This window comes from Myxine glutinosa, chromosome 1 (genome assembly GCF_964187855.1).
Source record: "Myxine glutinosa chromosome 1, kmMyxGlut1.1, whole genome shotgun sequence".
In the NCBI taxonomy this organism is placed as follows: domain Eukaryota; kingdom Metazoa; phylum Chordata; class Myxini; order Myxiniformes; family Myxinidae; genus Myxine; species Myxine glutinosa.
Window position 1 is genome coordinate 181,109,662 of NC_136261.1, and position 26,384 is coordinate 181,136,045.

The 26,384-nt window shown below is 47.0% G+C and overlaps 1 protein-coding gene and 2 non-coding genes across 4 annotated transcripts in view; 1 reads left to right on the top strand and 2 right to left on the bottom strand.

Annotated features, from left to right (window-relative positions):
- Positions 1-3,997: 3,997 nt before the first annotated feature.
- Positions 3,998-4,069, bottom strand: TRNAG-UCC (transfer RNA glycine (anticodon UCC)). The gene has a single exon. It is a non-coding gene; the product is annotated as a tRNA-Gly (tRNA).
- A 3,315-nt stretch (positions 4,070-7,384) lies between these two features.
- Positions 7,385-7,456, top strand: TRNAG-UCC (transfer RNA glycine (anticodon UCC)). Its single transcript has one exon. It is a non-coding gene; the product is annotated as a tRNA-Gly (tRNA).
- A 6,912-nt stretch (positions 7,457-14,368) lies between these two features.
- The window catches only part of TRIM9 (tripartite motif containing 9), a 137,192-nt gene continuing 125,176 nt past the window's right edge, over positions 14,369-26,384 (bottom strand). The window contains exons 7-11 of one of the 2 annotated variants that reach the window (XM_078780866.1): positions 24,467-24,624; positions 23,939-24,077; positions 23,454-23,757; positions 18,693-18,855; positions 14,369-15,712 (exon numbers count right to left, since the gene is read on the bottom strand). In XM_078780866.1, the coding sequence (XP_078636992.1) occupies positions 15,656-15,712; positions 18,693-18,855; positions 23,454-23,757; positions 23,939-24,077; positions 24,467-24,624 (821 nt within the window). In that variant the 3' untranslated portion in view covers positions 14,369-15,655. The remainder of the gene's footprint in view (positions 15,713-18,692; positions 18,856-23,453; positions 23,758-23,938; positions 24,078-24,466; positions 24,625-26,384) is intronic. The other variant, XM_078780869.1, reaches the window with a different exon arrangement.

Here is a 26,384-nt window from a genome sequence, read left to right on the forward strand (position 1 = left end):
TTGTTGTTGCGCTGTTGCCCCAAGGAGCCGTAGAGTCGGGGATAAATTCACCCGGTACCCGCAGTGGTTGCCCGAAGACCAGCTCCGCCGAGGAAGCGCGCAGGTCGTCCTTGGGCTCCGTCCTGAGGCCCAGCAGGACCCAGGGGAGTCTGTCGACCCAGCCGCCGTCGCGGAGGCTGGCCCGGAGCGCGGCCTTCATGGAGCGATGAAAGCGCTCGCACAGGCCATTGGACTGGGGGTGGTAGGCCGTGGTGTGGTGTAGTTTCACCCCGAGCCCTTGCGCCACCGCGGCCCAGAGCTCCGAGGTGAACTGGGGGCCGCGGTCGGACGAGATGTCCGAGGGGGCACCGAACCGGGCAACCCAAGTGGCGATAAAGGCTTGCGCCACCTCAGCCTGGGTGTGGCGGTGGACCTTTGCGCGCTGGCACGCGAGGCACGTCCTGGCCCAGTCGCGGACGTCCTTCCTGAGGCCATGCCAGACGAACTTCGCCCCGACGAGTTTCTGGGATGCCTTCGTGCCAGGGTGGGACAGGCCGTGGATGGCATCGAACACTGGGCGCTGCCAGCCAGCGGGCACGATGGGGCGAGGCCGGCCGAGGGAGACGTCGCATAGGAGGGCCGTGCCCGCGGCGTCAAACAGCACCTCGGTGACGCGGAGGCCCGTGACGGCGGTCCGCAAGGCCTGGACGTCGGGGTCGGCGGTCTGGGCCTCTGCCATCCGGGCATAGTCGACCCGAGGTGGACCACATGCACGACGGACCGGGAAAGGCAATCCGCCACTGGGTTGTCCTTACCCGCCACGTGACGGATGTCCGTCGTGTACTCGGACACGGCAGATAGGTGGTGCTGCTGCCGTGCCGACCATGGCTTGGCGACCTTGGCCATCGCGAACACAAGGGGCTTGTGGTCAACGAAGGCCGTGAACGGGCGGCCCTCCAGCAGATGGCGGAAGTGTCGGACCGCCAGGTGGAGCCCGAGCAACTCGCGGTCGAAGGTGCTATAGCGGCGTTCGTGCGGGCGAAGCTGCCGGCTAAAAAACGCCAGCGGTTGCCAAGCACCACGCACCCATTGCTCGTGCACCGTGCCCACCACGTAGTCCGACGCGTCGGTAGTGAGGGCGATCGGTGCATCGGGCGCCGGGTGCGCCAGCATGGTGGTGTCGGCCAGAGCCAGCTTTGCGCCCGCGAACGCCGCGGCCATCGGCTCCGACCATGCGATGTCACCTTTGCCCGGCTTGCACCGAAGGGTCTCGTGCAAGGGGCGGAGGAGCCGGGTGATGTGGGGCACGAAGCGGTGGTAAAAGTTTACCATGCCCAGGAACTCCTGGAGCCCCTTGATCGTGCGGGGCCGCGGGAAATCCCTGACCGCCTCCACCTTGGCCGGTAAAGGGATGGCCCCGTGCTCAGTGATGCAGTGCCCCAAGAAGTCGATGGTGGCGACGCCGAAACGGCACTTGGCGGGGTTGATGATTAGGCCATGCTGGCCCAGGCGTTCGAAAAGCGTGCGGAGGTGGAGCAGGTGCTCCTCCCGGGACACGCTCGCGACTAGGATGTCGTCCAGGTAGACAAACAGGAAAGGTAAGTCGCGCAAGATGCTATCCATAAGCCGCTGGAATGCCTGCGCTGCATTCTTCAACCCGAAGGAGATCCTTAGGAATTTGAAGAGGCCGAAAGGGGTGATGACGGCCGTCTTCGGGACGTCGTCCGGTTGGACGGGGACCTGATGGTAGCCCCGGATGCGGTCCACCTTAGAAAACACGGTCGTGTTGGCCAACCGGGCGGAAACGTCCTGAATGTGTGGGACCGGGTAGCGGTCGGGGGTGGTGGCATAATTGAGCTGGCGGTAGTCCCCGCACGGCCGCCATCCCCCGCCGGGCTTCGGCACAATGTGCAGCGGAGAAGCCCAAGCGCTGTTGGAGCGCCGTACGATCCCCAGCCGCTCCAGAGTGGCAAACTCCGCTTTCGCCACGGCGAGCTTCGTGGGCTCGAGTCGGCGTGCCCGGGCATAGACCCGCGGCCTGACCGTGGGGATGTGGTGCTCCACCCCGTGTTTAACGGCCACCGCTGAGAAGGTGGGCCGCGTGAGGGCCGGGAAACTGGCGAGGAGGCGGGTAAAGTCGTCCGCTGCCGGAAGCGTGCAAACTAAACTCGCCGGGACGGAACCTTCCAGCAAGCCGCTTGGCAAGCTGCTCGTTGAGCCGCTCAGTGAGCCGCTCAACGAGCCGCTCAGCGAACAAGCGAGCGAGCTAAAGGTTTCGGCCTGGACGAGCCGTCTGCGCTTCACGTCGACCAACAACCCATTCGCACATAGGAAGTCCGCACCAAGCAATGCCATTGGCACGCTGGCGGTCACGAACGACCATTGAAAGCGCTGCCCTCCGAACCGCAGGGAGAGGCAGCGCTTCCCGAATGTGCGGATGGGTGTCCCATTGGCGGCAAGCAACGCAGGGTCCTGGCCCGCGGTTCGCTTGTCGGACGTGGAGGCGGGGATGACGCTTACCTGCGCTCCTGTATCGCAGAGGAAACGGCGCCCGGATAAGGTGTCTGTAATGAACAGGAGGCTGCCGGAATGGCCGATGCTCAGGGCCGCTAATGAGCGCTGGTCCGGTCGTTTCCCGACTTGTCAAAAGAGCATGGCGGGCGACACGTCTTAGCCTTGTGGCCGAACCTGGCGTGGTAATAGCACCAGGCTTGCGGCGGCGGGGGCGGCAGCGGCCGCGGCGGCCGCAGTGTTCTCGGCGGCGGTGGTGGTGGGCGGGGCGCGGCAGCGGCCACGAGGGACGCTGTAGCCTCTGCCCCGGGATCCACAACGGCAGCACCTTAACTCGACCGCGTGTCGCAAGCCGCAAAATACTTGTCGGCCTCTACGGCCAGGGCGCGGGGTTCCTTTATTTTGGAACCGGCCAGCGCGAGGCGTACCTATAGAGGTAGCTGGCATAGGAAAAGCGCCCGGAATAAGAAATCCGGGGCTTGGTCACCCAGCAGCGACAGCATAAAATCCGTCCGCACGGATGGTCGTGTGTCGCCGAGTTCGGGAAGGTCCAGGAGGTGGTCGGCCCGTTCGATCTCCGTGAGGCCGAACGTGGCGATGAGGAGACGTTTGAGCGCCTCGTACTTGTGGTCGACCGGCGGGCGCCGCAGGATGGACACGACTCGGGCGGCAGTGCCGGGCCCGAGGGCGGTCACCACGTGGTAGTAACGGGTCTCGTCCGCCGTTATGCCTCGAAGCTGAAATTGAGCTTCGGCCTGCACGAACCACACGTCGGCCTGTGCTTCCCAAAACTCTGGGAGTTTTACTGCTACGGCGTTGGTGGCCATGGTGCGTTCGGTGGTCAGCAACGGCTGAACCAATCGGGGTCACCAGTGAAGTGTGGTGCTGCGCACACACAACTTGCTTGCCAAAGAGGTAGGCCACAACGCGTTTGTTAAAACAAAAGTCTTTATTTCGAAAGCTCGAACTGCAGCACTGAGCGGGCTCGAGCTTTGAGCCCGCATATATGTGCCGAGGCCACGTCTAGTCCCCGGGCGTGGCCGATCGGTCGAAGGGCGGGGCATGTGCCATCGGTCCCCGCCTGGGCGCTCCCGCCACCCACTGGTGCGCGGAATTATTGCCCCTTGTGCCCGCCACAATGGATGAGCTGTGGAGGTGCGAAGATCAAGCTGATTAGGTTTTGGTAAAAGTGGGGATCCAGATCAGCGGAATACAAACGGTAAACTGTTCAACCTCACTTTACATGAGATTACGACACCACCATGATTGGCTGGTTCGTTGGATGCGATTTCTCGACACAAAGTTTAAATTCCAGATGAAGAAAGTTTCCCAAAAACACGTGGCATTGGGAAAAACTCCCAACTCTCTTGATTCCCTGCCTCGCCACGGGACGAAGTTAAAAACAACATCTTCATCCTCATCTGAAACGAATCCTCCCTGATCAGGTTCGGAATGAATTACCTTTTGTGTGGGAAAAATGGATCAAACACAGGAGTAAAAACGAAGCTGCGATGGCCGGGAATCGAACCCGGGTCAACTGCTTGGAAGGCAGCTATGCTCACCACTATACCACCATCGCTCCGTGAGGGGCAGCTATGCTCACCACTATACCACCATCGCTCCGTGAGGGCAGCTATGCTCACCACTATACCACCATCGCTCCGTGAGGGCAGCTATGCTCACCACTATACCACCATCGCTCCGTGAGGGCAGCTATGCTCACCACTATACCACCATCGCTCCGTGAAGGCAGCTATGCTCACCACTATACCACCATCGCTCCGTGAGAGACAGAGAGAGAGATCTTCCGATGTTAAAATATTATATTCATACAATTTATAAACTTATCAAATAAACTTCAATCATGAATTATAAACTAACGTTAGTGAGGGAGTCATTAGGTGATTGATTGAGTGTGTGAGTGAGTGAATGAGTGTGTGAGTGTGTGAGTGAATGAGTGAGTGAGTGAATGAGTGAGTAAGTGTGTGACTGAATGAGTGAGTGAATGAGTGATTATGAGGGAGTGAGTGTGAGTAAATGAGTGAATGAATGAGTGAATAAATGAGTAAGTGTGAGTGAATGAAGGAGTGAGTGAATGAGAGAATGAGTGAGTAAGTGTGTGACTGAATGTGTGAATGAATGAGTGAGTGAGTGTGAGTGAATGAGGGAGTGAGTGAGTGAATGAGTGGGTAAACACTTCAGTCATTGTCGTTTGAACCAAACACGATTTTGGTCAAACTTTCCCACAAGCTTCATATCTGATGTGATGTCTAACGAAGGTGTATTTACCGCATCAAAATATGCGCTAAATGTTGGGGTTTCCGGGGTTTTGACCCCCCCCCCCCCCCCCCAAATAGGTTGTTTGCTCTCTTCTCTGGACCTACACACACAATTTGGACGAAACTTCACCACAACCTTCACCACCCGTGCTGTGCCGAAGAATGTTCCGGAAATTTAAAAATCGGGGTCGAGGGTGGTCTTCTGGGGTTTGCCCCCCAAAAAAGGAATTTGCTTTTTTCTCAGGACCTGCACACACAATGTCGATGAAACGTCACCACAACCTTCATCATATAAGGGGGTCAAAGTGAATCCAGGTTTGACCCCCAAAATAGGAATTTGCTTTTTCCTCTGAAACTACACGCACTATTTCGATGAAACTTTATCACAACCTTCATCACCTGTGATGTACCAAAGTTTTTTCACGGCATTCAAAAAATCTGCCCCTTTGGGGGTCTACATAGGATTGCCCCCCAAAATAGGTATTTGCTTTATTCTCAGAAAACTATACATGAAATTCTGATGAAACTTGACCACAACCTCAATCACCCGTGGTGTACCAAAGTTTGTTCCTCGCATTTAAAAAATCGTGGTCTCAGGGGGGCTATGGGGGTGCTTGCCGATTGGTGTGTGTGTGTGTGTGTGTGTGTGTGTGTGTGTGTCTGTCCGGGCCATAACTTTTCACGATTTGAACTTTTGTCAACAAATTTTCAACAGTTTTTTTTTAAGAATATGGAGAAGACAAATTAATAATTTTGTCAAAAGGTCAAAGGTGAAGTTTCATCGAAATTATGTGTGTATGCTCTGAGAAGAAAGCAAATACCTATTTTGGGGGGCAAGCCCCACCATAGACATCCAAAGGGGCAGATATTTTAAATGCCAGGAAGAAACTTTGGTACAACACAGATGATTAAGGTTGTGGTCAAGTTTCATCTGAATCGTGTGTGTTTCGTCTGAGGAGAAGGCAAATACTGTACCTATTTTTGGGGGGCAAACCTGGACCCACTTTGACCCCCCGTTATTCCCCTCAGCCTTCGATTTTCTTCGTGCCGTGAACAATCTTCGGTATGTCACGGGTGATGAAGCTTGTGGTAAAGTTTTATCGAAATCGTGTGTTTGGTTCAAACGATAATGAATGAAGTGTTTACTCACTCATTGACACCCTCATTCATTCACTAACTCAATCATTCATTCACTCCATCACACACTCACCCATTCACTCACACACATTCAATCACACACTCCCTCATTAATTCAATCACTCATTCACTCTCATTGATTCACTCCATCACACACTCACCCATTCAATCACACTCATTCACTCACACACTCACTCATTCAGTGACACACTTCCTACTTCCCTCACACACTCCCTCATTCAATTACTCACTCACACTCACTCATTCACTCACTCATTCACTCACACACACTCACTCACACACTCAATCAATCACCTAATGACTCCCTCACTAACGTTAGTTTATAATTCACGATTGAAGTTTATTTGATAAGTTAATAAATTGTATGAATATAATATTTTACCATCGGAAGATATCTATCTCTCTCACGGAGCGGTGGTGGTATAGTGGTGAGCATAGCTGCCTTCACGGAGCGATGGTGGTATAGTGGTGAGCATAGCTGCCCTCACGGAGCGATGGTGGTATAGTGGTGAGCATAGCTGCCCTCACGGAGCGATGGTGGTGTAGTGGTGAGCATAGCTGCCTTCACGGAGCGATGGTGGTATAGTGGTGAGCATAGCTGCCTTCGCGGAGCGATGGTGGTGTAGTGGTGAGCATAGCTGCCCTCACGGAGCGATGGTGGTATAGTGGTGAGCATAGCTGCCCTTACGGAGCGATGGTGGTATAGTGGTGAGCATAGCTGCCTTCACGGAGCGGTGGTGGTATAGTGGTGAGCATAGCTGCCCTCACGGAGCGATGGTGGTATAGTGGTGAGCATAGCTGCCCTCACGGAGCGATGGTGGTATAGTGGTGAGCATAGCTGCCCTCACGGAGCGATGGTGGTATAGTGGTGAGCATAGCTGCCTTCACGGAGCGGTGGTGGTATAGTGGTGAGCATAGCTGGCCTCACGGAGCGATGGTGGTATAGTGGTGAGCATAGCTGCCCTCACGGAGCGATGGTGGTATAGTGGTGAGCATAGCTGCCCTCACAGAGCGATGGTGGTATAGTGGTGAGCATAGCTGCCCTCACGGAGCGATGGTGGTATAGTGGTGAGCATAGGTGCCCTCACGGAGCGATGGTGGTATAGTGGTGAGCATAGCTGCCCTCACGGAGCGATGGTGGTATAGTGGTGAGCATAGCTGCCCTCACAGAGCGATGGTGGTATAGTGGTGAGCATAGCTGCCCTCACGGAGCGATGGTGGTATAGTGGTGAGCATAGCTGCCCCTCACAGAGCGATGGTGGTATAGTGGTGAGCATAGCTGCCCCTCACGGAGCGATGGTGGTATAGTGGTGAGCATAGCTGCCCCTCACGGAGCGATGGTGGTATAGTGGTGAGCATAGCTGCCCCTCACAGAGCGATGGTGGTATAGTGGTGAGCATAGCTGCCCCTCACGGAGCGATGGTGGTATAGTGGTGAGCATAGCTGCCCCTCACGGAGCGATGGTGGTATAGTGGTGAGCATAGCTGCCTTCCAAGCAGTTGACCCGGGTTCGATTCCCGGCCATCGCAGCTTCGTTTTTACTCCTGTGTTTGATCCATTTTTCCCACACAAAAGGTAATTCATTCCGAACCTGATCAGGGAGGATTCGTTTCAGATGAGGATGAAGATGTTGTTTTTAACTTCGTCCCGTGGCGAGGCAGGGAATCAAGAGAGTTGGGAGTTTTTCCCAATCCCACGTGTTTTTGGGAAACTTTCTTCATCTGGAATTTAAACTTTGTGTCGAGAAATCGCATCCAACGAACCAGCCAATCATGGTGGTGTCGTAATCTCATGTAAAGTGAAGTTGAACAGTTTACCTTTTGTATTCGCTGATCTGGATCCCCACCTTTACCAAAACCTAATCAGCTTGATCTTCGCACCTCCACAACTCATCTATGACGTTTTGTCGTTTTCCGTCCATAACGTTTTGACATATTGTGCTAATTCTCCATTGTGAAAAAAAAATGTCCGTCCATCTTCGCTGGCGGAGGTACCTGATGTCCGCAGATGTGGATCCGAGCTTCATGTCCTTCCGATACTTTTTCTTCCTGGAGAAGCCGTTGCTCCCACGGAAACGCCATTGTAACCAATAATATGACCCGACTGCAAAGCCGCAATGAGCCCGCAAAGCCAAAGCCCCCCTGCACTATTTTACCCATCACTATGACATCAGTAGATTAGGTAGTTGGTAGTAGGTAGGTGTAGTACTAGTAGGTACCGTACCTGGTAAAACTTGGTAAAAGAGAAGATTCGGTGAATTCCGTCTCAACTTCGGATATTTCCGGCCGTGAAAAACTATTCCCCTACGGCCGCGAGATTTCTAAAAAATAATTCTTCGTCAATGTTAGAATATTTGACGCCGTTTTCAGCCTCCGAAGCGCGTAATAAGCTTTTTTGAAATATTTTTTCAAATGATCGAATCTTCCGTTCCGGTTCCGGTGTTTCGTGAAGATTTTCGTTGAAGATAACCAGGGCCCGTGCGGGCCCGGGGAACGAGGTTGGTCTTAAAGTATTTTAATTACAAATTAGAGGTGCATAAAATGGTGAATCAAAAAAAGACGGGTGAAACAAACTCTTATTGAACTTTTTCGCAATTTGTTATGCATACTTCCGCATCCGCAAGATGGCGGCCTCCATGGAGTGATTTTGTGCGTCAAAGCTTCGAAATTCTCAAAGGATCCAGCAAAATCTGGCTTTTAAACATAATACGTACGCGTTCATTCACAACACCGGCTTCGCCGGCTATAAACTATTTATACACGTTATCACTGCAGGAAAAACGCCTCGTCGTGGAGGAAAAATAATTTTAGGTGAGAAAAATTGGGGACAGAGATGAAAATTGGCTGAAATGACCTAAATACCCTATAAAAGCTTTGCAGAAAATTCCTCATAATTCCTGGGGGTGGAAGGTACGTAATTTGCATATTTCCAAGATGGCCAACACCAGCAAAGGTAAAATTTATAACTTTTGAACCGAAGAGGATGGAAGCATATTTAACATGTCTAGTTCCACTAATTTTAGGGTGGAGAACTCATTTCCGAGGTTTTTGGGTGGCTACAGGGTCATTGAGGTGGTCAAATTAGGCAAATTAGGCACCTAAATTTGCATATGTTGAAGATTGCCACCACTAAAAAGCTGTAATTGTGATACTTGTGATAATTGTGGAACCAATTGTTATAGAATAATAAATGACACTTCTGAATTCATACCAGATTTTAATATAAACAACAGGAAATTGGTTGTGTCAAGCTGTCGTGGTTTTTTTTTAGCATACAAAACATACAAAACAATTCAATTATTTAGTGCGTCCAAGGGAACACAAGCAAGTAAGTAAGCAAGCAAGTGCAAGTACAAGGGGATTTAAGGTAATCTAATCAATCTCAACAACTGGGGCATTATAACAGTTCTCTCCTAGACATGTTTCACACATTGGTGTGCATGCACGACCTGCCTTCCTGCACTTGCAAGAGGCTGTCTTGCATCCCATTTTACAGTGCAGAATATGAGTTCCAGGAGTCTCTCAGGGGCAGATGGGTTTGCTGAACCCACTGGACAAAGTACATCTGCCCGCATCTCCCAGCCCCACTGGATACAATCAAGCTCAACACCCTGGCACTGCTGAATCAGTAGATATGCCCGCAGACTATGCTGCTTGGCTGAACCAGATGTGGGAAGGAGGACTGCGAGGTTCATGCCATTTGTCACAGACTGCTTCGCAATCATTTGCTTAAGCTTGAAGAACCGAGCATTGTTCAGTGAGGCAAATTTTTCGGCACCATACCAGGCAAGAAAGAAATGCTCACCCGCAACACCGATTTCTCCCTGAGACTCGTCCTTCTTATAGAATATAGACATCTCGTCTCTCAGAGTGGATCTGTTTCTCAGCAGCTGACACGCTTGAGCCTTACCTCGGCGGTATGCTGCTGATGTCGTGTCAGTCCCCGTGAAGGCATGGGCGAAAAGAATCACTTCCTTCAAAGGGCCCAGAGAAACTTGGAGCTTGTCAATATCTACATACTTAGGCTCCACTCCATTAATGAGTATGATCGACTCACCGGATGGCTTACGATGAAGCAGAGATATCATGACATCTGCATCTTTGGAGACAACATGAACTCCCAGATCGACATTGCTGTACTCAGGAGCTGTGCTGACAATGAGGTGATTAGCATCAGCTTCTGCTTGACGGGTAAGAATGCCAACAGCCCTCAGCTCTGTTGAGACCAACTTCATCAGCGATGTCTTGTTTGCTCCATTCCCCAGAAACTCTGCTTGTGTTGTGGATGTGTTGATCTGTGGTGATACAGCAATGGCTGCAGATGTAACCTTGCTGGCTCTCCTGGACTGCTCGACAACCTTGGTGCTGAGTTGAGCACCATACCCATCAAAGACCACGATGACAAGGCGGTTTGGGTAATGCTTTTGCACATAGCTCACATAGCTTTGTATCACATCTGCATATGTACAGGGTGTATTCCATACAACGGCGTGCAGAAAGTGACCCCAATCTATAACTATGGGAACTGGGCCTATAACTGTTGAGTCAACTAGGTGTGAATTCACGTCAAGGATACGATTCAGAGCAGCCTTTGCTGTCTTACGCATGGACACAGCATCGAACAGAGCAGGGGCGAAGTTCACGAATTCATACTGAACAAAATCTCTCAAGTCATTGCTTGATTGTAGAACAGCCAGAATCCTGGTCAGCATCTGCTGCTCATTGACAACCAAGGGCTCATTCCGCACTTTGACAGTGGAGCGCATGGCTGACAATGGCTGAACTCTTTTCTTTTTCTGTAGCTTCAAGTCTGCAAAGTTCTGCCCCATCATCTGCGTGTGCTGTTCGGAGCCAATAGTGACAGCATTGTCACAGTTCATACTGTAATCCGCCTCAACTCCAGTGAAGATAGATACCAACTTGTCTCTGTACTCAAAGGGATTGTGTGATTTGAGCCATCCAACCAACCTCTTTCGATCAGCATCATCTTGAGTCTGTCTAGCCTGCCCCAACTCAGCATGTTCCTTATGTAGTGAGTGTTGGTCTGATGGCTCACAGCGCATGCCTGAAAGCTCCTCCAGAGCCCTCATTGAGGATTAATGACAATGTTTTTTGAAGTCAAAGGACTCAGCAGATTGTGAACGTAAATGTTGGGTTGCTGCTATAGGAGTTTCAGTCTCTTCACACTGTTTGTTTCGATATGATTTAATACTAGTTTCACGGGTATAGCTTTTACGGCAGTCACTGTGCACAACCAATGGATTGGTAAGTTCAATTGCTGCAGCTACACCATCATTTCTGCGAATGCTAGCGGCTATGATTGCAGGTCGTCCGAGCTCAGGGACGCGGTTGACATTTCGCCCATCCTCCAGTGACTGGGAGCAGAGTTGACAGCATGCTCCTACCTCCATGACCTGCAACATAAGAAAACATATTGTTGCGGTTCTGTCGCCGGCCTTCTCCCCTTACCAAGGGGGGATTAATCCCCTTGTCTTTACTGACCTGGCGCGAACCGAGACCTATTACGTCCCTTCCGGACAGCGCAAAATAGGGTTTCGGGACCAAATTCTCGCTCGTACCTAAGTACTTGCGCTGCCCTGGAAGCGAGGAAACAAGCCTCGCATGAACCATGTGTGGTTGGAATACGCCAAGCGGTTTGCGTACACGTGATCCGCATAGTTAAAGATAGTGGAACCCAATTGGAGCGATCTTATTCGTGCCACGCTTAGTCAATGGAGAAATCACGGGAACGATCGAATTCAGAAGAAAGGAAGAACAGATTGATTTAATGGGTATCACAAGTATACTACTGTGTTCAAAAAGTATCCGACCTTTATTTTTCGTGCATAAAAAAGAAGAAGCTAGGGAGGCGTTGATTGGTGCACGTATGTAGGCGATCCTAATGCGCACGCGTGAATTTTTTCCCACCTGCAGAAGCTGTCATTCGACGGCAGACCGCCGATGAGTGAGGACATGTAAGTGAGCGCCGTCGGATTTTCGTTTTTGACAAAATGACGGAAAAACTTGAACAACGCTACTGCATCAAATTTTGTGTAAAGCTTGGCGATTCCCAAGTGGAAACGATCCGCAAGATTCAACACCGTTCATTCCATTATGAAGGAGGATTTGGGCTTCAGGAGAATCTCAGCGAAGTTCGTACCAAAGCTGCTAACGATTGAGCAGAAGCAACTCCGTTTGGAGATCGCACAGGACATGCTGGAGACTGTGAACAGCGATCCCAGCTTCCTCAACACAGTGATCACTGGCGATGAGTCCTGGGTTTATGGGTACGACCCAGAAACCAAGTTGCAGTCATCACAATGGAAGCATCCAACATCCCCGAGGCCAAAAAAAGCAAGGCATGCAGTAGCGTTGTTCAGGTTTTTCCGTCATTTTGTCAAAAACGAAAATCCGACGGCGCTCACTTACATGTCCTCACTCATCGGCGGTCTGCCGTCGAATGACAGCTTCTGCAGGTGGGAAAAAATTCACGCGTGTGCATTAGGATCGCCTACATACGTGCACCAATCAACGCCTCCCTAGCTTCTTTTTTTTTACGCATGAAAAATCAAGGTCGGATACTTTTTGAACACACTACGTATACAGTTCAGGACGAAGAGACACAGGGAAATCCTTATACAGTCTTATTCTTAATTCCCAAAGACAACGGGCCCGTCTGACACACTCACACGGGATATTGCAGATGGTCAGGTGTTCCCCAGTGCGTCCAAGGGTGGTTCTCATTCAGCTCTCCATTCAGTTCTCATTCACCCTGGCACATCCGCGAAGATGGTGATCGGCGAAGACAAGGCCACGCAGCGCGTCTCTCGAGCAACGGTGATATATCGGGGCGGACGGCAGGGAGGGCTTTTATGGCAAAGGGCGGTTACGCAGCTTCGTTCACTCGCTTGGCTGAAACGCGCAAGTTATAAACGCCCTGGCTGCGCCCGTGTATCTCTAGCGATAGTCAAGTTCATACAGTGCGAGTGATGCAAGTCCTCTCCCTCTCCTCTGCAAGTGCTCTTCCCCCGGCAAGTCCTTCACAACACTGCAGTCCTTTTGAGGGCTTTGCGCATCGGGTTATATAGGCCCGCCCCGCGAGCCTTCTGGAACTCACCAGACTCTTCTCACCACGCCCTCTGACGCCACCACCTCTGAGCCCTGATTGGCGGCTCATGCTTACCGTCATTGCCTCTGCCGCTCCCGACCTCAACGCCGCCCCCACCTTTTTAGGCCTACCTCGTGTTAGCTCGACTAATGAACAACCAATGCTTAACAAACTGGATTGCACCCACAGAGGTGGAATGGTTTGCCGAAGTAGGACCTATTCTTCTGTCTTTACACAACGCAGGATTAACACTGTAAGGGGCCTACTCTCACATATACTAAGCCATAACTATACTACAAATGAGGCTACATGTTGCTTGTGTGACTATCTATAGGGGGCAACCTTTAACCTTTATTGAGCTCACTGTACACATCTCAAAACCGTAGGAATATTATGTTAGAACTGATGACCAAATAAAGCCAAATTACCCAATGTTAATAATATGATATAGTGTAATGATATTACCATGATATTGCCAGAGGTGACTCTGTAACCCACTTTTTACCATAACTTGCATATTTTTACCTCTAAATGACCCCATTACCACCCAAAATGACCTCTAAATGACCCTGTAGCCACCCAAAAACCTCAGAAATAAGTTCTCCATCCTAAAATTAGTGGAAATAGACATGTTAAATATGCTTCCATCCTCTTCTGTTCAAAAGTTATAAATTTTACTTTCGCTGGTATCGGCCATCTTGGAAATATGCAAATTAGGTACCTTCCACCCCCAGGTTATTATGGGGAACTTTCTGCAAAGCTTTTATAGGGTATTTAGGTCATTTCAGCCAATTGTCATCTCTGTCCCCAAATTTTCCCACATCATGCCAATTTCTAGATAATCTTCCTCCACTATTGGGGAAGTTGGACATTATTAGTATAAATATTGTTTTGTCATAACATTAACAATATGCGATTATCATTAATTTTGTTATTAAAAGCGTCTTTGGAAAAACGCCACGATAAATGTTCTTCTTTGGAAAAACGCCACGATAAAGCTAACTTAATATGGCTATACACCTCAACATGCAACCCATTGACGGCAATGGCGGGGAAAACCCACTCGGGGGAGAAAACCCCCTTGGGGAGGGGGCCAAATGAATGCGCTACAACCTTCATTATGTAACCCGTGGTCATCCTGTCAAGTTTGGTTGAGATTGGATAAGTAATGACGGAATGTATTGGCGTCAAAGATTCATCAGATAGACGGACAGACACAAATGCTGTATTTTAGTATGATGATATTATCAAGTACACTGCAAACGGGTGAAGTGGGTGTGATCCCCACTGCATTGGTGAAATACCACGTCAAAGAAGATGCAAAGTTTAAACGGATAGAAAAAACACATAAGGCAATGATAAATTTCTCATCTTTACTGCAAAATTGTATCACTTTACCAAACCAACTGACTAACAGAACAGCAGGGCCTAGAACACAAGAAGAGATACACTTATGAAAAAGTTTGACATCTCAGTCGCAATGATCTTTGAAGCCCTTTCAATTCTTGCGTCCAAGGCTATTGTAAAGGTGGAATGACAAATTGGGAAACGGGGTTTGCACAGAAATCGCATGGAGCCTCAGTCGTCACAAATCATCTGTGTATCTATCGTGCTTTACCAGACTATATTAAGACTGATCAGTACAATGAGTTCGGATCTCATTAGCTTTACCAGACTACAATCAGCTTGGCCAAAAGCTAGTCACGGACTCAACAGACACCAGTATTGATCCCAGATGTTTCTGTTCCCCTTAATTCCTGTCATTGGATTTTCTTTTTGCTCCCTAAAGTTGGGCAGCCAGGATGACCTACAGCTATGCACACTCATCTCTGAGCTCTCTTGCCTGGGTTTGAATCTCGGCCCAGCTATAAATTGTCATCCCGGTGTTTCACAGACAGGGTCATTCATCAATGTGTGTGCCGTCCCTTGGATGGAAGGTAAGTTGGGCATCCCATATACCGACATTCAGTTGGTGGATGGTAAAGATCCCACGGTGTCTTTCGCAAAGAGTAGGCGATCGAGCTATCATCAGTACCATGGCCAAACTCAAAATTCCTGCCTTGACTTCCTGTGTCAGAGTGGCGACTCGACCAAGATCGTAATCCGAGCCATATAAACTGCTTCGGCAGCATCTACGCTCTGTGTCGAGCATGGTTCATGATCTGATCTGATCTCCAAAGTTACACAATCAGTTTGCTGACTTCCCAACCCTGCTTGAAGGCAGAAGCCAAATAATAAATAAGTTAGCATAAATAAAACTGCCAAGATAGTGCAAAGCATGTAAAGCCAATTCTGATGAATGTTAAAAAGTGGAGGTTTTTTTTGTTTTGTTTTTACGGTTTCATTAGTTGCTGTTTCGAGCGGATTTGTGAAGGCGTATTCATTGAGCGGAAATATTCACGACCGTTTTATTCACACACTTAATTGCCGGACAGTGCACATGTGTGTACAAACATCAAATCTCTTTTCCTTGGTACACGACAATATTCCAAAACTAAACAAGGCTGTGAAGCATAGAAGGCCCAACAATGAGGCAGCTCCAGCCAAGACGATGTCCAGCTGGGCACATTTCAACTGGTAATTTGTGCTGGAAGCCAAGTGATGAAGAAAAGCTTTGAAGACTACAGATCCTTCTCCAATACAATTTCTGGCACCTCCAAGCCAGTTTGAAGCGTAACCTGAAAAAAAAACACAAGATAGTGACAGATTTCTGGTTGAGTCTACGAGCAGGTCAAATATGTTACATAGTCCCCAATGAAGGCTACTGTATGGCTGAAATGTCAGACTTTTTGAGTTAATGGCTTTTCCATAAAACCTCAAGATGGCTGTGAGTGTGAATTTTCTGTACTAGAAACACCTGCCAAGGAGGGGCAGGTTGAGATATTGGGGGAGGTGGGCAAATGTATTTTGTGCTGTGGCGAGTAATCCCCCCTACCTTCAGGAGTGGTCAACATGTACAGGTGGAAATAGGTGGTTATTTTCCATACCTCACAGGAGGGAAGGGGTTGGGGGTAGTGACTGGTGGGATTTTTTGTGCCCATGACCTTGTTACCCCCAGCACGTATGCAAGATTTGGTTGAGATTGGCCCAGCCGTGTATTTTTTAAAATGATTTTCAGACTTACTCATATACACACACATAATTGCCATCTATACTATGATGTATGAGATAGATGTCTGCCTGTCTGTCACCATGTTTCTCATAGATGGTTAAATGGATCTTCGTTAAACTTTCAGAGGTTCATCAGTGAGTGTGAAGGAGTGTTTTAGGCAAAAAAAAAAAAAAAAAAAAAAATTCTTGAAAATGCTAACAGGATTAGAACAGAACCGGGCAACGCCTGATACAACTGATAATATTTTATGTAGAAGGATTACTGTTTTGAAATGTTCCCATAAATCCCCTGCTTAAAGATTAAAGGGAATCTGTAAGTTAGTGAGTAGTGCGATGGCTGAGAATCGAACTCGCGTCAACTGCTTGACCAACATTACGGTATTCGTGACTTCTTCTTCTACAGATATAGGGATATAGGCTTGCTGCCTTTTCATAAGCATAAGCAACATGCCTATCGAAAATTGATGTGGAGGGCATTTAAGAGTCAACCAAAAAGTGTGGACTGACACCAACTGTAAGCTAGGCCAAGCATATTACCTCCACTCTGAAGGTTACGAGTGAGCCAGCTGGGTTTATATAGACTACCATCAGAGACCAAGCTCAGTTTTTATTTATAATCCAATATCAACTTAGCAATTCCCTAAGGACTATCTGAAGTTGTATACACAAGCTTAGAATCCAAATTTTATCATGCTGCTGACGTCACCTTGATTTGAATGCAACATGTCGGTAATAGTACTACTGTAGTGTCATTATCACTGTCACTTGATATACAGACTTGGCATTTAATATGGAATATTTTTTTTGTGGGGGTGAACTTACTTTTCAAGATGACTTAGAACCAAAAGTTCATTGGAATTATGTTGAAATTATTCTAGATTTTGTTAATGTGACCTTTAAAAGAAAGAAAAACCACATTTGACATTTCGAAGCAAATAAATTGATCCTTGAAAGTGATGTAAACTGATATCGAACTCAATTCATGGACGGTACTGTGTTAAACTTCTGTACGTTTTCCAGAAGTATCTCTTTATTTTGCACATTAGCCAAAAAAAATTCAACAAAAACAAAAGCTAAATTATGACTGGGATTACAGACAGTAAAATTACAGTTCAGTACTTCGTGTAACCCCCACGAGCATTCAGGAGAGCACGTACACGTCGAGGCATGCTGTTCACGAGATTTGCCAAGGTTTGGACAGGAATCGCTTGCCATGCAGTGACAATAATCTGCTGCAATTCACGCACAGAGGTAGGCTGCTGGTCCAAGTTGTCGATTTGACGCGTTAATTCTGCCCACAAGTTCTCTATCGGATTCATATCCGGGGACATGGCAGGCCACTCCATATGCTCTACACCACGGTCAGCAAGAAAGTGTTGGATCATACGAGCACGATGAGGCCGTGCATTTCATCTTGGAAGACAAAGTTTCCTCGAAAGGCTGCACGAGCAAATGGAAGCAATGTTTCTTCCAGAATGGCCCTGTACTTGAACTGGTTCAGGTTTCCATTCAGAAAAACCAGGTCAGTTTTGCCCCTTGCATGAAAAGCAGCCCAAACGGTCACCCCACCACCTCCAGCTTGGACTCTTGGCACTATACAATCTTCGTTTGTGGGCTTCATGCACTTGTCTGCGCACTCGGACGCGGCCATCTTGACGATAGACCAGAAATCTAGACTAGTCACTGAAGGTCACGTGATTCCAGTTTCCTGGCTGCCATTGACGGTGCTCTCTGGCCCACTGCAATCGGCGCTGGCTGTGTTGTCTGGTCAGGCGTGGCTTTCTCAGGGGACGCCTGGCACGATAGCCTGCTTGAACCAGTCATTGGTTGACTAGCCTTCTGGATACAGGCACATTTGTCAGTTGCTGCCACTCAGCCCTAAGCCGATTAACTGACTTGGTACGGCCATTGCAGACTAGCCGGTTCAGCTGGCGATCATCTCTCCTTGTGGTTCTGCGTGGACGTCCTGGCCTCCGTATTGGTGTAGGGACACCCCTCTGAGCATTTCGTTTCAGGATTTTTGACACCTCACCTTGAGTGATGCCATACTGCCGAGCAATAGCACGCTGTTTCATGCCAGATTTTCGTAAAGCCACCACTCCATGACAAACAGCATTGTCAAGTTGACGGACCATCTCCAGAGGAAGCGGCAATAACTTTTGTAGACGTGCAGCAGTTGTTTTCCACTTATACAGAATGCAACAACCCTTATATACCCGATTGTGAAGCCAATCGTCAAATGTACCTGTCCTTACATTTTGTCACGCCACCTGTGATATAATCCTGTTATTGAATTCTTGCTGCGAAAGACAATCAGTGACATGGTTCTTTCAACAAAGACATCACCGAAGGGTAAAAGAAACTCACCAGATTGATATACTGAGTTCAGAAAGTAAACCCAAGTCAAGAAAAAAAAACATTCCATATTAAATGCCAAGTCTATAGATGTTAGCTGTTGTCTATAGACACTTAAAAGACACAAAAGAACTCGTTAACAGACAAATCAAGGTTTATTGGCACATTAAGCTCACAACTCATCTCACTGACCTGCACATTACGGTTGAGGCTGACTGCAGGGTAGAATGGTCCTTCAAGACCCAGGAAAGCCACAAGGCCTTGCTGCATCTCATCAATGAAGAATGACAATGAGCGCTTGTTTAGGTCCAGCAGAATCCCAACTGTAGATCCTTTGCCAATACCTCCTTCCGCTCTACACAATGTCACAGAGATAAAGGAATTTTTGGACACAGGAAAAGGGATTTGGTGCACATCACGTCTATGTTACATAAATATTATAGTATCTACTTAAATTTTGAAAATATTGCCATGCCACAATATACATACTTTAACCAAATTTCATGTATACGTTTAGCTTTAAATCATCCATACTTTGTTTTTAAATCAAGGCTTATCCAGGAACTCTATGACCAAAAGAAGCAGGTTCACAGACCGACAGGGGATCAAGGGAAGCAGGGAGAAAAAAAACACATCATAAATAAGTGGCAGAAAGTAAAATGGTGGGGTGTGGGTCAGTGAGAGTAGAAGAGAGTAGGGGTTGGTATAGGGGAAAGCATGAGGTGACTATGAGCAGCAATGTTGAAAGACTGGAAGAAAGGACATGAGACAACAGATGCAGGAAGTCGGTTACACCGATGAGAGAATAAAGGATGAAGGAATGGAGGTGTGTGTTTAGTTTCTAATTGTGAAGGGTAACCAGCCATAAAATTCTGGAAGACTGCATGCGATCTGGACGTGCTGCGGAGGATGGAGGGATGAGAGGGTCGGGGGATCAAGGCCAGAGGTGAAGCCATAAAAGTGGGTGAGAAGCATAGCATTGAGGCCTCTTACCAAGAGATGCAAACAATGCGGAGAGACAATCATATTGAGTTTTTTTTTTTTTTTTTTTTTTTTTTGTATACAAGATCGAGGCTCGTGAAAGAGCGAAAAGTGGGAAGCAGGGAGCAAGATGGGAAGCAGGGCTCTGCAGAAGCCGAGATTTGGGATCCATGCTCTGGCATGATAATGATGGATAAAGGCCTTATACATTATAATGAGATCTTGGCAACTGATCAGAATTGACTTCGATCTGTAGAGAAAACTGAGGTGTCAGCCAGCCATATAGACCAGTTTGATGATGTGATCTTCTCAAGACAGGTTGGGACAGATTGTAAGGCCTAGGACTGCAATCATTGTGCAGGGACAGTGAAAGCATGGGATTTTCCTGCATTAAAATACATGTTTTATTCCATCCCGTCTGCAGCTTTCCTCTCCATCCTCTTGTGTCTAGACCTTGGTATATTGATTGAATGCAACCACATCATCCTCTGAAGATGCGGTTGCAGTCAATCATCTTACTTTCTTAGCATGGAAAGCTAACCCGACTGAGGGTAACTTTCATACATTCATAAGGCTCGCAAAAGTGTGTCCATCCTGAGGCAAACAAAAAAAGATAATCTTACAAATCTCCCTCCAGGTTAAACACTCTAGCCAGTCTCCTTCCTCAAAGTCATGGTGGTGCCTTGCCAAGTCTGTTTCTGGTGTATGCTCGACCTCAATTCAATCCTTCACCTCAAACATGTACTGCAGGCACTGCCCGAGATAAGGAAGAATGTCTAAACTGTTTCTTTGCTTCAATATCTCATGTACCCAACCCATCCCGTTCTCTTCTCTTCTTACCCCGATGTACCCACTATCTAATGGACTATGTGCCCTTCTCACCCAAGAAGGTAGATAAAGTTCTGTCTGGTCTTGACCATATTCCGACGATGGGCCCAGATGGCATCAGTGCCTTGTTCTCAACTCCTGCTCTGCCATTCTTGCCCCCTATATCAGCCCAATTAAGTATGTCCTCCAATGCAAGTCACCAACCATTGCTCTCACTCACAAGAAGGATGCAATAACAGACCCCAAAAACTATAGGCCAGTGAGCTTCCTTTCAGATACAAGTAAAGTCATGGAATTCATCATTGTTTCTGATGGTCTTTCCAGTTTTCAAACAGTCTGATCTCTGACCTTCAGTTTAAGTTTTCTATCCATTATAAATGATGTTGATTCCCCTGTTAGATTGCTCAATTTGCTTACGGACTATTTGCTTGGAAGATGGGTGTGTGGACCTTAGGGATTGGGGAGTGGAAGTACAGAGGCATGCTGAAATTGCACAAACGTTTGTCAAAAGTAGTGGTGATCACCTCGTATTTTCCACCTTGGTCTAATGGCTTATTTTGTTCCTTCACAGAATAAAGTTCTTGGAAAGATTGTCAAACAAACCCACTTATCAATTTTCTTGGTCATCGACGTGAAGAGCTTCAATCTCTTGAATTTGGCTGACCACATAGCAAAGCTTTCTTCCAAAGCGAGCCACAGACTGGGTATCATCTGTCGTTCCAAGTCTTTCCTTGGAAAATCAAAGCTACTCAAAATGTACATTTCCTTTGGCCATAACTCAATGGAGGACTTTCCACTATGGGTTGGCACTTTAGCCTCACATACGTCGCTCGTGGATTCTGGGGAATCTAAAGCCTTCAAAATTATTGGAATCTCCCATGATGAGGCTGAAGCACATGGTCTGTTCATCACATATCGGTGGGAAGTCAGTGGTGTCTATGTTTTCTACCATATATTTTCCAATTTTGCTTCCTCTGTTCTCTCAGTTCTCCGACCCTCCCGATCTACTTCAGGGTGCATATGTTCTTCCAGAAACCCCCCAACCCCCTTCCTAGTGAAACTTGCAAAATGTAGGCTCACTGCACACCTCAACTCTTTTTTTTACTCCTCACTTCTCCCATCTATGGAACCACCTTCCAGAGGCTGTTCTGTCTCACTCTTCCCTCCGGTGTTTCAAGCTGGTGGTGCGCCGTTATCTCGTCATCCCCAATTCTGACCCATTATATTTATTTCCCCCATGAAACTTTCCTAACCCAACCATTTGACTTGCTAGTTTCACCGTTTCCTACCTCTCCTCTTTTCCTGTCAATTCCCATTTTGCTTGTCCCAATGTCAGTGCTACCTTGCTATTCCATAACGCCCCGCTCGTGTAAAGAAAAATCAAGTAACTGATGGCTTAGCTTTTCCAGATCTGCAGAGATCGATGCCACAGCAGCCTTTCATAAGTCTGGTGTACTGCCCTTCACATGGAGTATCATCAGTAACATGGTTCAGAGAGACATTCATTCATGTGGACTAATAATAAGGCCGGTTGTAAAACACCAGCTTAACTTCCATTGTTATTGAACTGACATCATATCCAATAAAATGTTGTAAAAATGACTGGAGCATCAATAAAATGTAGAAGGTGATGAATTTCACACCAGCTAATTGGACTTTTTCTTTAATAGGGTCACTAACATTTTTACTCGTCAGTTCCTCCGATGGAGCAAGTGACAGTTCAGTGGTGAATTATGTTCCGTTGACTTTAGCCCTCATGCAGAGTTCCAAGACGTCGGATGTATAATCTTCAGCTGCATTCTGATGAAGAGCATTTGTACATTGATTAACTCTGTGTTCAATTTGGCTGCATGATCCGTTCTGTCGAATCTTCCATGAGCCTCGCTCCGGTAAAGCTGTCTCATGATCCGTTCTTCCCATTAACTTACTTTTGTTCCAGGTTTCCTCCATGATTTGGTGATTCTATGGATCACAATCTAGGCCTGATTTTGGGGTTTATACAGGTTTTACAGTTTTAAAATGCCACCAAATTACTGCACAAGATGTTGTTTGAATTACAGCAGCTTCTATTTCAATAAAGCTCCATACAGCTAGATCTCAGTACCCATGTCCACAATTGTCCTGGTAAACAACATCTCATTTTCACTTTCTTGTGCTTGGAACTTGGAAGCCTCCCATGTTAGGTTTTGTGTATACTGTCGTGGTACTGTATTGCCATTTTATGAATCTCAGATACACTAACTATACATGTATTATCATTATAAAAAATGGGAATATCCATTATGAATATAAACAAGTACAGATACATTCAAAGTACACCGCCCCCCATGCCAATCAATTATTAACATATCTTCCAGCGCACAGCATTTCCGGGGTGCCCGGTGATGCCTCCGTGCAACACATAGAGACAGTATTGGGAGGGAGGTGTGTACAATAATTGATTGATTAATTGCGTAATTGAAATGAATACATAATAATCGTAAAGTACTTAAATTATTAATCAATTGGCTAATAGCATACCAAAACCACCACCGTTTCATCTGAATCTGTAACTTTTCGAAAATCAATCAATGAAATAATTAATCAAACAATTAGATAATTAATCGATTAACCAATAAATATAAAACACCCTTTACAGCCAAATCACTTGGTCATTGTTGTGTCAAAATATCTGCTCCCTAGCTCATAAAGTGCCTGGGATATTGCCCAGATAGAAAGAAAATAAATAAGTACTCAATAAATCGATAATAATTAATTAATTGATTGATTAATCAAATAATAAAAAATACCCTATTTGCCAAAGCATGTGCTCACGGTTGTGCCAAAATTTCAGCTTCCTAGCTCAAAGGATAGTTGAGATATCGCCCGGACAAACAAGAAAGAAAACAAGAAAACAAACGGAGTATTCCCTTTCAGCAACCGTCATTGCCGGGCCCCCTTCGGTGCCAGGCGATGACGTCATGCATCGCCTGGAGATGGAATAGAAAAGGAGCAGTGTACAATATTACCATTAATAAACTCTGCTTATTCGTTATGAAAAATGATCGAAGGAACTTAGCTGTTTGGCTTAAGGATCTACAGTATTGCATCAAAGCCAGCAGAGCAGCATTGGCTAAAACTTCACAATACAGCAGGTTCACCCACCTGCCTGTGTGTTGGTTATTGTGGATGAACCAACTACGGTTATTGTCAACATACATAGCCCAGCCATGCTCATCACGGCCCAACATGGTGTCCCGCGAAGCCTCTGCCCTTGCCACGCCAAATGCAGGGTCCGGCTGGCCTTCATAGCGGTCAATGGTGAGCTCCCAATAATGGACACCTCGGGCAAGTGGAGCGCTGGCCAGTACCAGACGGTCATCAAAGCTCATGCAGGTCGCTGTTGTGTCTCCATTGCTGAGGGCCACATCTTGGTGTGTTGCTTTGGTGTCAAAGTTGAACCAGGCCACTGTTGGGGTGATTGAGGAATCAGCCATTTGTTGTGTACCTCTGGCAACATGTGGTAATCAAAATATTTGCAATGATAGAGGAAGAGATGAGATCATCAAGGAATATAAAAATGCCGCTGCGTTACAACTGCCATTCGTCATTGTAGCAACACCTGCCAATCTGATGGTGACCCAACTCACCATCAGAAGTCTGTAGCAACACAGTCTTGCTATAGGGGCCATCCCCCACTTTATTGTAGGCCTTCACACGGGCTTTGTATGTGCTACTGAAATGGAGTCCATCCACAGTACATAGCGTCTCCTGACCAGTGTAGATCTCCTGTGCAAAAAAGGAATGCGTTATACATGATTTTTCAAATAGACATCGAAACTGGAGAGATCGGTGCTGTACATGCAGAGTGATGGTTATGTACAGGATTCTGTACATCTGGTGTACCTAAGGTGGCAACAGCACCCAGTTCACTTCATAGCAAAATGAGCATTACTTACTTCATAACATTACTTACTCATCCCTGGTCATTACAGACTCTTTGGTTCATCATGATAGTGTGAGTAAAGTACAGAAGACAGTTATGTGGCTGAAACTGCAATATCACTTGATCTCCTTCTAGAGATGCTCACACATTGTTATTTTGATGGATCACCAACAGACATGGAAGCTACAAAACTATGAAGTCCTTAACACTCTCGCCCAACCCATGCACTTACCCGGAATTCTCCACCCGTACCATCATCAAGCTCAAGCATGTACCCGTCTACCGCAGCAGGAGCAAGTGGCTGAGGCCTCCATGCCAGGATGGCAACACTGCCCTGCAGTCGGCACTCCTCCAGTTGCAAGATGGGAGCCGCAGGAACTGGGGACAGAGCTATAACTTTTACTGAGCTGAGCTGTAGGTTTTACCATTACATTCTGCTCAATAAACCTCAATACTCCTCAAAAAAAAAAAAAAATCAAATCATGAGGGGAAATTATGAATATTTGGTAGAAAAGAATAGCTGTTGGAAAGAGGTACACAGGACAACATGGCTCTTCGACCTTTTTATTATGGTACTAACGTGGATCGGCTTGCTACGCTCGCCTCACCACATGTCGCCACAGATACACAGGCTTGTTTAAACTGAGGATAATGACCTGACTGAATTTGAGTTGCTGTGTTGTCATGATTTACACCAGTCATAATACAAACATTTATTTTGTACAAATGTATTTGTAATATTGGTGATATAATTTATTTGTAATTGATTTGGAATCAAAAAAGGTCTAGGTGGTGTACAGCTCTAAATGGTGAAGGGTCCAAGCTGTCCAATCGGTGTGAAGGGCGTAAGTGGTCTAAATGGTGTTGAGGTCTAAGGAGTCGAAACGGACTTAAGGGGTGTAAAGGTTTAAAGGGTATAAAAGGTTGTAAAGATGAAGGGATCCAAAGGTGTCTAAAGTATTGAAAGGGTCTTAAAGGTAAAAGTGGTCTTAAGGGTCCTATGGTTCTTCAGGATATTGGGGTATAATGGGTCTAAAGGGTCTTATGGATCTTCAGGGTCTTTTGGGACTTTTGTGTATTCGGGGTCTTTGGTGTCTTTTGGGTCTTTAATGGTCAGCAGGGTGTTTTGGGTCTTTGGGGTCTTTTAGGTATTCATGGTCTTTTGGTTCTTCATGGTCTTTAAGGGTCTTCAGGGTCTTTTGGGACTTTAAGGATCTCAAGGGTGTTTTGGGTCTTCATGGTATTTTGGGTCTTCAGGGTGTTTTGTGTCTTTGGGGTCTTTTGGGACTTTAAGGGTCTTCAGGGTCTTTTTGGTCCTAAGGGTCTTGGGGGACGAAGAGGGTCTCCAAAGGTCTAAGGGGTCTCAGCAGTCTAAAGGTAAACATGGAAGCTACAAAACAGGGATTTCGGCGGCAGGGATTTTCGAAGCTCCACACGGTCTCCACGTTTTTCGAAGTTACGTCTGTTCACAATTGTATTTTGTCGAAACTGTATTTATCTTTCGGTGTGTGAAGTTATTGTGTGCAACTTTGGTTGTTTCTCGGTGTTTATCTTTCATAAATTGATCGTCTGTTTGCCGTGTCGCGAGCAAGGCCTTGTACAGTGTGCACTGTACAACCTTGAGGCTTTGTTTTTCTCTCAGTGGTCCGTCGTTTGTGATCCAATAACTTTCGTTCTCTGTATTCCCAGTCTTTTCACCCATAGCCTACTTCCTTGTGTAAATCTCAACTCAAAAAAAAAAAAAAAAAAAACATTTCCTTCTCTGTTCTCATTCGTTTATTCATTCTTATTCGTTCGTTCGTTCTTCGACCACGTGTTTCTCCCCCATTTCCCCAGATAGTTTTCACTCATTAACCTTCAATGTTTACACTTTCCCCTCAAGTTATGTATTCCGTCATATTTTATAACACCTTTTTCTTCTTCTTCTTTAAAAGGCTGCTTTCGACTTGCTCACCAAATCAATTCATCCCAAAAAAAATATCCATCTCCTATAGTGCCTTTGTTCTACATTCCCTAAACTCTCCTGCACTCCATCCTCCATCCAGCGTCCTTAAACGTATTTTTAACTCGAAGGTCACAAGAAACTCATTTTGCAATAAATGTTCGTTTCCCATAAATCGTACACTTTCAAAAATCCAATCTCACCCCTC